The 14,826-nt window shown below is 43.9% G+C and overlaps 1 protein-coding gene across 5 annotated transcripts in view; it reads left to right on the top strand.

The window, feature by feature from the left end:
- SFMBT1 (Scm like with four mbt domains 1) overlaps positions 1-14,826 on the top strand; it is a 102,966-nt gene that overhangs the window by 56,642 nt on the left and 31,498 nt on the right. For all 5 annotated transcript variants that reach the window (XM_070390758.1, XM_070390762.1, XM_070390760.1 and 2 more), the window contains exons 4-8: positions 4,365-4,605; positions 9,122-9,210; positions 12,205-12,451; positions 13,114-13,208; positions 13,927-14,028. In XM_070390758.1, the coding sequence (XP_070246859.1) occupies positions 4,365-4,605; positions 9,122-9,210; positions 12,205-12,451; positions 13,114-13,208; positions 13,927-14,028 (774 nt within the window). The remainder of the gene's footprint in view (positions 1-4,364; positions 4,606-9,121; positions 9,211-12,204; positions 12,452-13,113; positions 13,209-13,926; positions 14,029-14,826) is intronic.

Below are 14,826 nucleotides of genomic sequence, written 5' to 3'. Positions count from 1 at the left end.
CCCCAGCCCTGATCGTGCACCAATGGGGTCCCTCAGCCTGGTCTGCACCCTCTTGCAACCTGGACCCCTTAGGGGATGTCGGAGAGCCGGTTTCAGCCTGGTCCTGCAGGCCAGGCCAGGCCATGGGACCCCACTGGTGCACGAATCCGTGCACTGGACCTCTAGTAGTGTTATAATTCAGGATAGTGATTACCTTTCAAGAGTCCAGTGGGGTTAGGGGAGGATTTTTACACAGAATGTGGGACTTTCCATCTCTGGCTCTCTCCTTTCCAGAGGTTGTTATTACCGCGTTGCATTTACTAGTAGTGGTCAGAGCTCCATAGTCTCCTTCAGTACACTTTGTCTTTCATGGCTTTTGAAGAGCAAATTACTTATCAGTTATTTTATAGAATACTAGTGGCCCAGTGCACGAAATTTGTGCATGGCGGGGGGATGTCCCTCAGCCCAGCCTGCACCCTCTCCAATCTGGGACCCCTCAGGGGATATCTGACTGCCAGTTTAGGCCCGATCCCTGTGGGGCAGTCGGACATCCCTCTCACAATCCAGGACCGCTGGCTCCTAACTGCTCACCTGCCTGCCTGCCTGATTGCCCCTAACCACTCTGCCTGCTGGTCTGCTCGCCCCCAACTGCCCCCCCCCGCCCCCGCCGGCCTGCTCGCCCCAAACTTCCCCCCCTGCCTGCCTCCTCGCCCCCAACTGGCCCCCACTGCCAGCCTGCTCACCTGCAACTGCTCCCTTCCCCCGCTGGCCGGCTCGCCCCCTTCTGCCCCCCATGCCGGCCTGCTCACCCCCAACTGCCTCTCCTGCCAGCCTGATCGCCCCCAACTGTCCCCCACTGCCAGCCTGATCACCCCCAACTGCCCTTCCCTCCTGGCCTGATAGTCCCTAACTGCCTCTGCCTCAGCCCCGCCACCATGGCTTTGTCAGGAAGGATGTCTGGAAGGTCTCCCGGAAGGTCTCCTGTCTAATTAGCATATTACCCTTTTATTAGTATAGATTCCACAATTTAGGTTTCGTTTTTCTCATGCTTAGTTCGAGTTTATGCAGATTTGGCAAAAATGTCATAAAAATGATTTTGTGCTTTTTTTGTTTTATGATATCAAGGGTGTATGATATTGATGTTTTCAGACTGGTGATGTTAACTTTGATCACTTAGTTAGGGTAGTTTCTGCCAGATTTCTTCATTGTAATGTTACTGTTTCCCCTTTGTAGAATAAGAATCTTGCAGGAAGAACCTTTGAGATTATGTAAATATCATAGTCATCATAGTAATATTAGCACTGACTCATGATTCTTGCCTGCAGTGTTTACTTCTGTGATGTTTGTCTAAAGTTGATTTTCTATTTCCATCATTTCCCCCTATTTTTATTAATTGGTCTACTCTAAGGAATTTCTATTCCTTCTTCTCTGTTAATTATTTTTAACAGTATGAGCTCATGGATATCCATGTAAATCGATGGGTTATAATCTACTAACCTCATTTATTTTATTGCTCAAATTGTCCCACATGTGTCCATTGGAAGATACTTTTAATTGGCTCTCATGTTCTTTCCAAATGCCCCCATCATTTTTGGAGCATTTCCATACTTTTTGGCATCACAAGATATTCCAGGCTCCTACTGTGTTTTCCTTACCCCGGAATTTGGATCAATTATTTCTCCTTGGAGCCTTTGTTCTTTTTTATTGGAGGATGCTATTTAGAAATCAATATTTAAAAACTAAATTTGCTATTGCTACTGAGTATCATTACTTCTACTGTCTGTCAGTTCACAGAGCTAGGAAATATATCTATGTTAACACATACATACATAGACATCTATACTTTTTTCTGCATTTCTTTCTATTTGTCTTTCTGTATGTCTATAACAGGGGTGGGCAAACTTTTTGACTCGAGGGCCACAATGGGTTCTTAAACTGGACCTGAGGGCCGGAACAAAAGCATGGATGGAGTGTTTGTGTGAACTAATATAAATTCAAAGTAAACATCTACACTAATAAAAGAGAAACATGGTAATTGGCATACGACCGCTACCCTTCCCATTGGCTAATCAGCATATCCTTATGCAAATTAACTGTCAGCCAAGATGGCGGCCGGCAGCCATGCACTGAAGCGAGCAGGGAGGTTTGCTTCCTCCAGGAACTGCAGACTCCAACGTTCCCCGCCTCACTTGCCGGACTCTCAACTGCAACTCTAAGCAACTATTACTATGTTGCAAATAAGAAGCTAAATAAAACCGGCTTTCAGTCAGCCCCGGACCACAACATTGTATCGATGTTTTCAGCAGTGAGGCCTCAGAGCTAAAGCTGGCCCAGAATAAAAAAAAAAAGAAAAGAAAACAAGGAGCGGTTGGGAGCTTTTAGTCACCTGCCAGCCGGAAAACAGCCCTCAGCCCCTCACCCAGGCTGGCCAGGCACCCCAGTGGGGACCCCCACCCTGATCCAGGAGACCCTTCAGGGCAAACCAGCCGGCCCCCACCCGTGCACCAGGCCTCTATTCTATATAGTAAAAGGGTAATATGCCTCCCGGCACCGGGATCAGCGTGACAGGGGGCAGCGCTCAAACCCCCTGATCAGCCCTGCTCTGTGCCTGATGGGGGGAGCTCCCCAATCCCCTGATTGCCCTACGGCTCTGTGTTTGACAGGGGGGAGCGCACCAACCCCCTGATCGGCCCTGCTCTGTGGGTAATAGAGGGTGGCACCACAACCCCCCTCCACAGGCCCTGCTCTGTGTGTGACAGGGTAGAGCCATAACCTCCCCATTGGCCCTGCCCTGAGTGTGACAGGGTGCAGCGCCCCAACCCCCTGTTCTTCCCTGCTCTGTGTGTGACAGGGGGCAGCGCCCCAACCCCCCTGATGGGCCCTGCTCTGTGAGTGACAGGGGGCAGCGCCCCAACCCCCCTGATCGGCCCTGCTCTGTGCGTGACAGGGGGTGGCGCCGCAACCTCCCCATCGACCCTACCTTGAGTGTAACAGGGGGCGGTGCCCCAACCCCCCAATCAGTCTACCCTGAAAGTGACTGAGGATGGCATTGCAACCTCCTGATCCGCCCTGCTCTGTGCATGACGGGGTGGCGCCCCAACTCCCCAATCGGCCCTGCTTTGAGCCTGACCAGGGGCTGCACCTAGGGATTGGGCCTGCCCTCTGCCACCCGGGAGCAGGCCTAAGCCAGCAGGTCGTTACCTCCCGAGGGGTCCCAGACTGTGAGAGGGCACAGGACGGGCTAGGGGACCGCCCCTCCCCGAGTGCACAAATTTTTGTGCACCGGGCCTCTAGTCATTACATAAAAGGGTACGGCCTTTTTTTTTTTTTTAGTTTTCTTCACTTCAAACGGGCCGGATCCGGCCCGTGGGCCGTAGTTTGCCCACGGCTGGTCTATAATCATGACCTCATTCTGATACCTTAATTCCAGTTCAGCACCATAAGATTCATTCTCTTCTTCCCCCTCCCTTATTTTCACTTCTTTCTCCCACATCAGAAACCTGTCTCTCATCATCTACAATATATTGATTTCTCTAATCTTAGTATACACATGCAGTAGTCCTAAAATTGCTAACCCATACCTTTGTGACCATATAATTTTTCATCTAAATTAGGACACTTTTGAGAGAGAAAGGGGCATTTTTAATTATTATTCAAGGACAAGTGTGAACATAGAGTGTTTCCCAGGGTAACTGGGAGGTATAGCTCCCTACATATGGTACATGACATACTAATTTTTTATTATTATAGTTTATTTTTATCCCATCTCTTTTCTAGAGTCATAAATTTTCTCTAGAATGATCTAGAAATCACTCCTGACAGCTTAACATGTCAAATATTAAGCTGTTAAAATGGTGAACATTTAGTGATGTATTTATTTACTAGAAAACATTTCTGTGATCATAATAGACTGATGGTGGTGAAAATACTGAGTTCTACTGAGATGGAACAGGACAGCATTGCTGTTCCCTGCTTTGTTTGGGTCATTCCTATGAGTTAGAGTTGGAATTTCTCGGGTTTCCCTTGATAGGATTTTATTGCATTTAGTACTTCAGAATTGTAAGGTTTTTTTTGTTTGTTTTTTAAAATATATTTTATTGATTTTTCACAGAGAGGAAGGGAGAGGGATAGAGAGTTAGAAACATTGATGAGAGAGAAACATCGATCAGCTGCCTCCTGCACATCTCCCACTGGGGATGTGCCCGCAACCAAGGTACATGCCCCTGGCCGGAATCGAACCTGGGACCTTTCAGTCCGCAGGCCGACTCTCTATCCACTGAGCCAAACCGGTCAGGGCAGAATTGTAAGTCTTAAAAAAGAATGTCAGCCAAAGAAATACTCATTTGAGATACTTGTCTGGTAGTTAATAACATTTCCCTGTTCAGGTGGACACACGTTTGCAAAATGGATTTGCTCCTGGGATGAAACTGGAGGTGATTGTGAAAAAAGATCCTGAAATCTACTGGGTTGCCACCATCATTACCACCTGTGAGCAGCTGCTCCTCCTCCGCTACGATGGCTACGGAGAGGACCGGAGAGCGGACTTCTGGTGTGACATCAGGAAGGCTGACCTTTACCCCATTGGGTGGTGTGAGCAGAATAAGAAGACCCTCGAAGCCCCGGAAGGTAATAAAATACTTCCTATCATGACATAATAGGATATTGCTGTAGGAAATCTCGTCCATAATTTTTTTTAAAAATATGTATTTTATTGATTTCAGAGAGGAAGGGAGAAGGGAGAGAGAGACAGAAACATCAGTGATGACAGAGAATCATTGATTGGCTGCCTTTTGCATGCCCCACACTGGGGATTGAACCCACAACCCACAACCTGGGCACTTGCCCCTACCAGGAATTGAACCATGAGCTTCTGGTTCATAGTTTGACGCTCAACCACCGAGTCACGCTGGCCGAGCATCTTGTCCATAACCTTGAGGCTTTCAGTCTCCCATACACATAGGTTTTTCTAACTTATTTTGGTTTAACATTTTGAAGGAAAATGTTTATAAAGAATAATGCACATTCTCTTATCTTTTAAAATTATTTTCTGTGCTCCATAAAGCCTCATGTTTTTGTGACACTCATAGGGAGCATCACTTATCGTTCTGTAAGACTGTGAGGCTCTCTGAGTTTGAGGATGTCTTTAGGTGCATTGGGCCAGATTGATTCTCTTTTTTGACTTGATTGTCCTCTCTGCTCTCACCCACAAGTGATCTGAGACCTATGAACTAACTGAGGCTTTCTTCCAGATAAAAGCCTACTGGGAGTAGAATCCAAATTCAGTAAGACAAAGACAGAAGGACAAAAGAGAGAGGAGACATATAAAAGTGGAGAAAGGGAGGAGAGACTGCAGATTTATGAAAATACCAGACCTTAATATGTTTTTCTTTCAACCTCTTATGCTGATACTAGAGGCCTGGTGCACGAATACATGCATGGGTGGGGTCCCTCGGGGTGGTCTGCGGGGATCGGGCCCCAGCTCGCGCCCCCAGGCTCACAGCCCTGCAGCCTCACCTGGCACCCCGCCATGGCCTGGCGCCGCCCTCTCACCTGCTCCACCATCCCACCACGGTCCACTCTCGTTGGGGCCCATTGGGGCCAGCAGCGCCTCCACAGCTGCCCGCTGCCAGCGCCGTGTCACTGACGCCCGCCATGTTCCGCGCCACCCCCTGGTGGTCAGTGCACATCATAGCGAGCTGTCGAACTCCTGGTCCCCCGGTCGAATTCCCAGAGGGGACAGTTTGCCAATCTGAAGAGATTCCCTCTGGGTAAAGAGAAGACAGTTGAGCATCAATGGTATAAGAGCTGCAATGGCCTGAAACATATCATATGTGACTTAGTCTATAATTTTATAATGGAACTTTTAAACAAAATTCTCATTGATCACTTTTGGATGATGGAAATATGTTGATAATTTTGAAGGCTGGTAAATACAGGGGAAGTATAAAGACAATTAAGCATATATCCTGCCTTCTTTTTGTGAACTTTAATACCTTAGGGCAGCGATTTTCAACCGGTGTTCCACAAGAATTGTTAAAACATGCAACGTCTGACTATTTAGTCAGGGGCACTGACTTCTTGTCCCTTAGATTGCCAAATTTAAAAATAACTGCCAATACAACAGTAGCCATCTGGTGTGAATAAATAAAAATGATACCTATTTTTGTCAGGTCAGCAAAAAATACAGAATTCTGTGCCACAGAATTTTAATAATTAGTTTATGTGTGTCATGAGATGAAAAAGTTACCTTCTGGTATTCACACAGTTGAAGGGGAGAATTTTTTCTTTATAGAAGTAGCATATTGCTTAGTAAGTGAAGGAGGGGTGATAGAAAATTACCGTTTGTAGCCCCCAATGAATGAATGTATCTGTGTAGTGACTATTAAAAACCACTGACATCACAAAAGGAGAGACAAACAGACTGAATATGCCTCTTGATGGAAGGATGTAACTCCACTTATGAATACTAGAGGCCTAGTGCACGATTCGTGCACGGGTGGGGTCCACCCGGCCTGGCCCCAATTGGGGCGGATCTGGGCTGGGCCTGTGGGGGGGGATGAGACGGTGGGAGGTTAGCTAGCTGGCCCGCCCCGATCAGGGCTGGGCTGGCTGGGGGTAGGGGCCAAGGGCAATTGGCTGGCGGGCCCCGCCCCCAATTGGGGGGTGGGGCTGATTGGGGGTGAGGCCGGACGTGGGGAGGGGCTGTGAGCAGTGGGCCGATTCAGGGCCAGTGGCCTGGGGGAGGGGCCATGGGTGGTTGGCCGGCCAGATTGGGCCGTTCACTGACCGCAGTGAGTGTCATAGTGACTGGTCGTTCTGGTTGTTATGGTGTTCTGGTTGCTGGCTTTTTATATATATAGATTCTTGCTCCCTTTCCTCCAAGAGTCAAATCTAAATTTGATCAAGCCTACCAATTTTATAGAAAATATAGAGGTCAGTAGAACAACAACTGGTTACCACAAGGAGGCAACCAGGAAAAGCAGATTCAGAAAAACTCTGTATAGCATAAAAGGCTGAGTCAAGAAATATGTGGCAAGATAAACAGACCGGGAGTTGCAGGGGAGGAGAAGGAACATACAGATTAAAAGAGATTCAGGTGATACATCAACCATTTGTAATATAGATCTCATTTGGATCCTAATTTGACTGAGCAAATTGAAAAAATCATTTTTGAGACATTTCAGAAAATTTGAACATGGGTTATATATATTTGATGTTAAGGAATTATTGCTAATTGTTTAAGGGGTGGTTATGTAAAAAGTTTTTTGCTTTTGTAAATATATACTGAGATTATATTGGATGAAATTATATAATACTAGAGGCCCGGTGCACAAAAATTTGTGCACTGGGGGGGGGGGTCCCTCAGCCCGGCCTGTGCCCTCTTGCAGTCTGGGACCCCTCAGGGGATGACCACCTGCTGCCTTAGGCCTGCTCCCTGGGGGATTGGGCCTCAGCTGGCAATCAGACATCCCTCTGGCAGCCCGGGAGCCCTCGGGGGATGTCCACTTGCCAGCAGGGAGCAGGCCTAAGCTGCAGTCTGACATCCTTAGTGCTGCTGAGGAGGCAGGAGAGGCTCCCACCACCACCGCTGTACTGGCAGCCGTCAGCCTGGCTTGTGGCTGAGCAGAGCTCCCCCATGTGGGAGTGCACTGACCACCAGAGGGCAGCTCCTGCATTGAGCGTCTGCCCCCTGGTGGTCAGTGTGTGTCATAGTGACCAGTCATTCCCAGTCATTCTGCTGTTAGGGTCAGTTTGCATATTGCCTTTTTATTATATAGGATAGAGGCCTGGTGCATGGGTGGGGGCTGGCTGGTTTGCCCTGAAGGGTGTCCCGGATCAGGGTGGGGGTCCTGCTGGGGTGCCTGGCCAGCCTGGGTGAGGGGCTGATGGGTGTTTGCAGGCTGGTCACACCCTCTTCAGGGTGGGGGTCCCCACTGGGGTGCCTGGCCAGTCTGGGTGAGGGGCTGAGGGCTGTTTTCAGGCTGGCCAGCGACTGAAGCTCCCAGCCTCTCCTTTTTTTCTTTTCTTTTTTTTATTCTGGTATTTATTTACCTTCTATAATTGAAACATTGTTGCCATCACTGGTGCTCCCAGCTCTGAGGCTGCGGCCGGCCGGCTGAAAGCAGGTATCTGGGGTTTGTTTAGCTTCTATAATTGAAACATTGTTGCTTTCGGGCTCAGAGCCGGGCTGCGGCAGGCAGGGAACCTTGGCTTCCTCCATCACTGGAGCAAGCAAGCCTCCTGCTCACTTCAGCTGCGTGGCTGTCGGCTGCCATCTTTGTTGGCAGTTAATTTGCATATCACCCTGATTAGCCAATGGGAAGTGTAGCGGAGGTACGGTTAATTACCCTTTTTGTCTTTTATTAGATAGGATCAGGAATTGGTTGGGTGGGGGTGGAGTGTGTAAAGGTATAGATCAGGGGTTGGCAAAGTATCTGTAAAGGTTCAGATAGTAAAAGTTTTAGGTTTTACTAGTCATGCGGTTTCTGTAACAGTTGCCCACCTCTACCTTTGCAGTGTGAAAGCAGCCACAGACAGTATGTAAACAAACAAGCATAGCTGTGTTTCAATAAAACTTTATTTCAGCAAGCTGAATTCAGCTCACATGTTTTAGTTTGCTAACTTCTCCAGATCTAGATGAAAAGATTAACCATGAAGTTACAGTTGTTGAACCTAGGATACAAGATGATTCATTATACTATTTTCTCTACTCTTATATATATTTGAAAATTCCCATAATAAAAAATAAACTAGGTACCTTTTGGATAATTGTCCTTGTTTTGCATACAACTCCTACTAAACTATTCAGTTGTAGCTTTATCTAGGAGGGTTTTTTTTTGACTGCCTCCTGCACATCTTCTCCTGGGGATCGAGCCTGCAATCCAGGCATGTGCCCTGACCGGGAATCAAACCCTGGCTTCCTGGTTCATAAGTCAACACTTAGCCACTGAGTCATGCTGGTCAGTAAGGCAAATTTTTATCTTAAGCTCTCAAAGAAGTAATTGTTGGACTCTTTGATACTAAAATGACATACCTCTAAACCATTTTCACTGGTTCAATGATCTGTATTCTATTTAGTTAGTTTCTCTGTGTTCCATATCTGGCTATTAAGAGTAATCGCTCATTTTATTCCCTCCTCTAGGCATCAGAGACAAGGTGTCTGACTGGGAGGAGTTCCTGCGGCAGACTCTGAAGGAAGCGTGTAGTCCTCCTGTCCCGCTGCTAGAGGGCGTGAGTATGATCACTTGCAGGATCAGTGTGGAAAACCCTTCCAGTCTTTAGTGAGATTTCCTGTCTAAGGAATCTTAAAATTGGTTGCTCATTGACTACCCCCAAGGCAAATAGGCATTATTATTAAAGACATAGGCATGTGTACTGGGAGGTTTAAGCTTATTATCCTCAGAGGTTACAAACTGCTGGCTTGCTCAGTGCCTAAAGTATTCTGAATTAGTTGCTAACACATAAAAATCTAGTTTTCCAAATGCTGTTATATAGCTGGTGTTTTGGTGCTCTCACTCTGTAACAGAGCAGGTGTTGACTCTGCTTGAGGATGAGCATTTGTAACTCCCACACCAGGTGACTTGAGACTCCCTTTTAAAAAATACATATTTTTTTGCTTTCAGAGAAGGGAGAGAGAGAGATAGAAACATCATTGATGAGAGAGAATCATTGATCTGCTTCCTCCTGCATGTCCCCCACTGGCATGTGCCCTGATTGGGCATCAAACCATGACCTCCTGATTCATAAGTTGGCACTCAACCACTGAGCCACACTGGCTGGGCAAGACAGTCAGAAGACAGTAGTAGATCTGTAGTACTTCTACCACCTACTTGCTTTCAGCAGTCCTTTTACATTATTGTAGGTTTTGAGCTTGTTAGTAATCATAGATTTCTTGTTTTTATAAAAATCAGTTTATTGGTTATGACATTTCTAAATTATTTTTTGTTACTTTGTGCAATTGCAAAATGTAATGTATGAAGTTTCCAATTTCTCTACATCGTTGACAACACTTATATTCTCTTTTTGGTTATAGCTATTCTAGTGAGCATAAAGTAGTACCTCATTTGGATTTAGGGAAGTCACTTATTTCCCTAATGACTGAGGATGTCGAGCATCTTTTTAAGTGCTTATTTGCCATTTGTGTATCTTTTTCTAGAGAAATGTCTTTGCCCATTTTAAAAAATTTAATTGTTTGTTTGTTTGTTTATATATTTATGTTTTTTATTGCTTTTTTTTGAGAGAGGAAGGAAGAGAGAGAAAGAGAGAGAGAGAGAGAGAAGAGAGAGAAGAGAGAGAAAGAAACATGTATTGGTTGCCTCTTGTGGGTGCCCCAGCCAGGGATTGAACCCACAATCTAGGTATGTGCCCTGACTGGGAATTGAACCCACAACCTTTTGGTATAGGAGATTACTCTCCAATCAACTGAGCCACCTTGCCAGGGCATCCCTTTTTAAATTGGGTTATGTCTTTTAACATATATTTTATTGATTTTTTACAGAGAGGAAGGGAGAGGGATAGAGAGTTAGAAACATCGATGAGAGAGAAACATCGATCAGCTGCCTCTTGCACACCCCCTACTGGGGATGTGCCCGCAACCAAGGTACATGCCCTTGACCGGAATCGAACCTGGGACCCTTGAGTCCGCAGGCTGACGCTGTATCCATTGAGCCAACCGGTCAGGGTGGGTTATGTCTTTTAATAATTGAGTTGTAAGAGTTTCTTATGAATTTTAGTTGCAAGTCTAGATCAGATAAATAATTTTCAAATATTATCTCCAGTTCTGTGGATTATCTTTTCACTTTCTTGATATCATTTACAGCACAAACATTTTTTATTTTTATGTAATCCATTTTATCTGTTTTTTCTTTCTTTTGCTTGTGCTTTGGTGTCATATCTAGGAAAGCTTTGCTTAACCTGACTCATTTCATTATGTTTAGCTAGGACTTGGTACATGTTAAAGACTCAGTAAAATTTGAGCAAATGCATGAAATCATGAACAAATGAATTAATAAATATTCTTCTGTACATTGACCTTGATTCTGCCATTTTATCTTTAGCTGTGAATGTGTTTCCTCCACTTGTTCCCATGTTCATTTGCATAATAAGAATATGCAAGTGTCACAGAGCAGTTCTTATTAGAAAAAATGTAAGTTTGAATATTAAGAATTGATTATGTAATAATGTTGGAATTAGCATTCCTCTTTATTCTTTATTGTAGCTTTTAATATATATCTAGAGAATGAGACTTAAACTTTTCCTTTCTATCAGTGTAATGAAAGCACTGTGTTCTTAAGAACATTGTGAAATGAGTAAAAACATCAGAAACAACCTAAGTGCCATCCGTAGATAAGTGGATCAATCACTGCCCATTTGTAATACTGGATAGCAATACAACCGTTTAAAATAATGAGGAAGCCCTAGCCGGTTTGGCTCAGTAGATAGAGAGTTGGCCTGCAGACCGAAGTCCTGGGTTTGATTCTGGTCAAGGGCAAGTACCTCGGTTGCAGGCTCCTCTCCAGCCTAGACCCTGGTCAGGGCTTGTGCAGGAGGCAACCAATTGATGTGTTTCTCTCACATTGATGTTTCTCTCTGTCTTTCCCTCTCTCTTCCGCTCTTTCTAAAAATCAGTGGAAAAATATCCTCGAGCAAGGATTAAAAATAATAAAACAATTAGGAAGATTTGTATGTGCTATTATAGAAAGATAGCTATGATTTATTAAGTGACAGACACAAATTGAAAAACAGTTTACAGTGTTCCTATTAAAAAAATGAGAGAGTGAAAGACACAGACTTGTGTGTAGAAAACCCAGTTTCAGAGAGTGTGTGCCAAAGTGTTTATTGTGTTTTTCTTTTTAAAGGTGGGATTGTGAGGTATTTCGACTTTTGTTGTTTTTTTTCTTTGATGATCATATTTGCTTTTACAAGAATCAGAGACTAATGATGATATTTTTAAAATCTTTATTAGATTAAGCTATCTAACATAATCCTCAAGGCAGAGGTCTGTTAGAATAGTTTTATTGCATTATAGGCAGATTTTTTTTAAGACAAACATTTTATATCACCTACAGATAATACTATAGGTTCTTTTATGCTATTAGACAATTCAGTATCACTGACTTCGAATGGGTAAAAATATAAAGGCTTGTTTGAGGTTATTTAAACTTGACTTTTTAGAATATTATGTTAATTTCTCTTATGTAATATTGTCTCCTTTTTTACCTACAGCTCCGTAATGGGAGGAACCCTTTAGATCTCATTGCTCCAGGCTCTAGGCTGGAATGTCAAGCTTTCCAGGACACGCTAAGCACTTGGATTGTTACTGTAGTAGAAAACATTGGGGGAAGGCTGAAACTACGCTATGAAGGACTTGAAAGTTCTGACAATTTTGAACTTTGGTTGTATTACTTGGATCCGTTTCTTCATCATGTTGGTTGGGCAGCTCAACAAGGATATGAACTTCAGCCCCCATTAGGTGAAGAGAAATATAACATTTTTCTTTTAACTATTATATTATTGTTATAATATGTTTTTATTAATATTTATGAGGCTGAGAAAAGCATTATTTTGCATATTATAAAAGCCTTTATTACTTTGCATAATAAAGATATTGAAAAACATATAGGGAGTTAAGCTAAACACCTATTATTCTTTTCGTTTTATTGCTTTTGGTAAGAGGTCAGTATCAGGTGAGGCAGAAATCTATAAGGTATGCATATCATAGATTTCTGCCTCACCTGATACTGACCTCTTACCAAAATTAAAGAAAAATTCCCTAGGTAGCATTCATATAGGTATCGGAGTGGGACAGATCTTGAGTTCAAAGCAGATTGTCGATTAAGATATTATAACTGGAGTTACTGTGTAAATCAATTTGCATTTATTATTATGTGCCCCAGTTTGGATGTTGTATTATGTTATTTTGTGGACTACAGCAGTCCTTGATCTCACTGTAGGTGTTTGCACCGTACTTTACTCCCAAAGCTCTGAACCGAGGAGAGAAGATGGTATAAGTGGGCTTGAATCCTTTTCTTTCCCAGTGGAAAGTGATTTTTTATTTATGTGAATGCGTTCACAATAGTTACTGATACGTATATTCTGTAGTTATTTAAAGTTACCTGTCTTGTTTTACTAAAGCCATCAGGCATCTGAAAAATGAAACTGAGTGGCAAGAGATCTTGGCCAAAGTGAAAGAGGAAGAGGAAGAGCCATTACCATCTTACTTATTTAAGGTAAAAACAAAAACGAGTGAAACAGTCTGAGGGAGGCGCAAGGCATAAAATAACCCCTGGAGTCAGAGTGCTGTGGCGTCCGAAGGAGGGAAGAGGTCTGAAGGCTGGAGTGATGTTCATCCTTTTCTTCTTCTAAAAATAGTCTAGGTTTTCTCCCAAAGACCTCTTAGAGCATTTTGAGCTTTTTCTACCCTTAAAAAAATTTTTTTTTTAAATTTCCAATTATGGCTGACACAATATTACCTTAGTTTCAGGTATGCAACATAGTGTTAGACATTTATGTAACTTACAAAGTGATCCCCCCAATAAGGTACCCATCTAACACCATATAGAGTTATAATAATATTATTGTTATATTTCCTATGCTGATTTCTACATCCCTGTTACTGTTTTATAACTGGTAATTTGTACTTCTTAATCCCTTCAAAGTGAAGGAATTTTTCCTACGCTTAACTATATAGTTTTGACTTGTTATCAACTAAACTTGTTTTTCTGTCAGATAGCCTTTGTGTTTAAGATGTAGAGAGTAGGAGTACCTCCTGTGGTTTTATTCCTGAATAATGTTTTTCAGGGAAGGAAATGATAGGATTAGGTTCTTTACCAGAAGTTGGACAGGTCCATTATTTTAATTAACTAAGGGTAGTATTCAGTTATATATGAGTGTAAAATTAATGTGAAAATACTATGCTCTTATTCCCTCTTGGTGTTTGCATTTCAGGACAAACAAGTGATCGGTACACATTCATTCTCTGTAAATATGAAACTGGAAGCTGTGGATCCCTGGTCTCCTTTTGGGATCTCGCCTGCTACAGTTGTTAAGGTAAAATGGGGGCGACTTTCTTGGTAAGAATTCCTGTCAGGGTGACTGGGTTAGGAAATTAGTAGTATTTTGGTTTCAGGCTCTCCTAATCCAACCCATTGTACTGCCCAGTTCTCTATGGCCTCTTCCTTCTTTGGAGATTGGTTGCCCCAGCCAACCAAAGTGCAGGCACCAGAGTAGAGGGCCATGTTTGGGGGTGGGAGGCAGGCCTGCCTGTAATAGAGGAGAGTCAGCCGGCAGGTGAGCCGTGGTACCCGAAAAGCCTGGAGGCGGCAATGTCACTGGTGTCCAGCCGGGTGCAGGAGATGTATGGGCAGCAGGTGATCAGTATCACGGGACCTGCCACTTGGATTGCCCAGCCATGGATTCTAGGTTCCGACTTTAATCTTTTGAAAGACTAACAAAAGTAAGGCTCTTGTTAGGAGTAGCCACAAGAACTGGGCAGGTGTCAAGGCCCAGTTACTCGGTTACTAGAACTGAGGCATAAAGGAGAGAATTTCAGTTGAAAAACCCCATTTACTGAAAGTAGAACCAAAAGTCGTGCACAACTAGAGGAATAGTTGCTTTGATGCTGAGTCATCCAACCTGGTAAGATTGAAAGTTTCTTTGCCTTGGAAAAAGAATCATTCTTAGAATGGGGAGGAATTCTGACCCTGCAATGATGTCAGAAGACTGTAACTAGAGTCTGAAGGCTGTGGGGTGGTAAGGAGCCAGAGGAGGTTCATACAACTTCTTTGGCATTTGAAACTAGGCTAGGATCTGAAAATCGAATATACTGGTCCAGTTGACTCCTCAGTA

This window comes from Myotis yumanensis, unplaced genomic scaffold (genome assembly GCF_028538775.1).
Source record: "Myotis yumanensis isolate MYYU_CA2020_CCGP unplaced genomic scaffold, mMyoYum1.0.hap1 SCAF_14, whole genome shotgun sequence".
Classification (NCBI taxonomy): Eukaryota; Metazoa; Chordata; class Mammalia; order Chiroptera; family Vespertilionidae; genus Myotis; species Myotis yumanensis.
The sequence above is the reverse complement of the archived record's forward strand: the minus strand, read 5'-3'. Positions and strand labels throughout refer to the sequence as shown.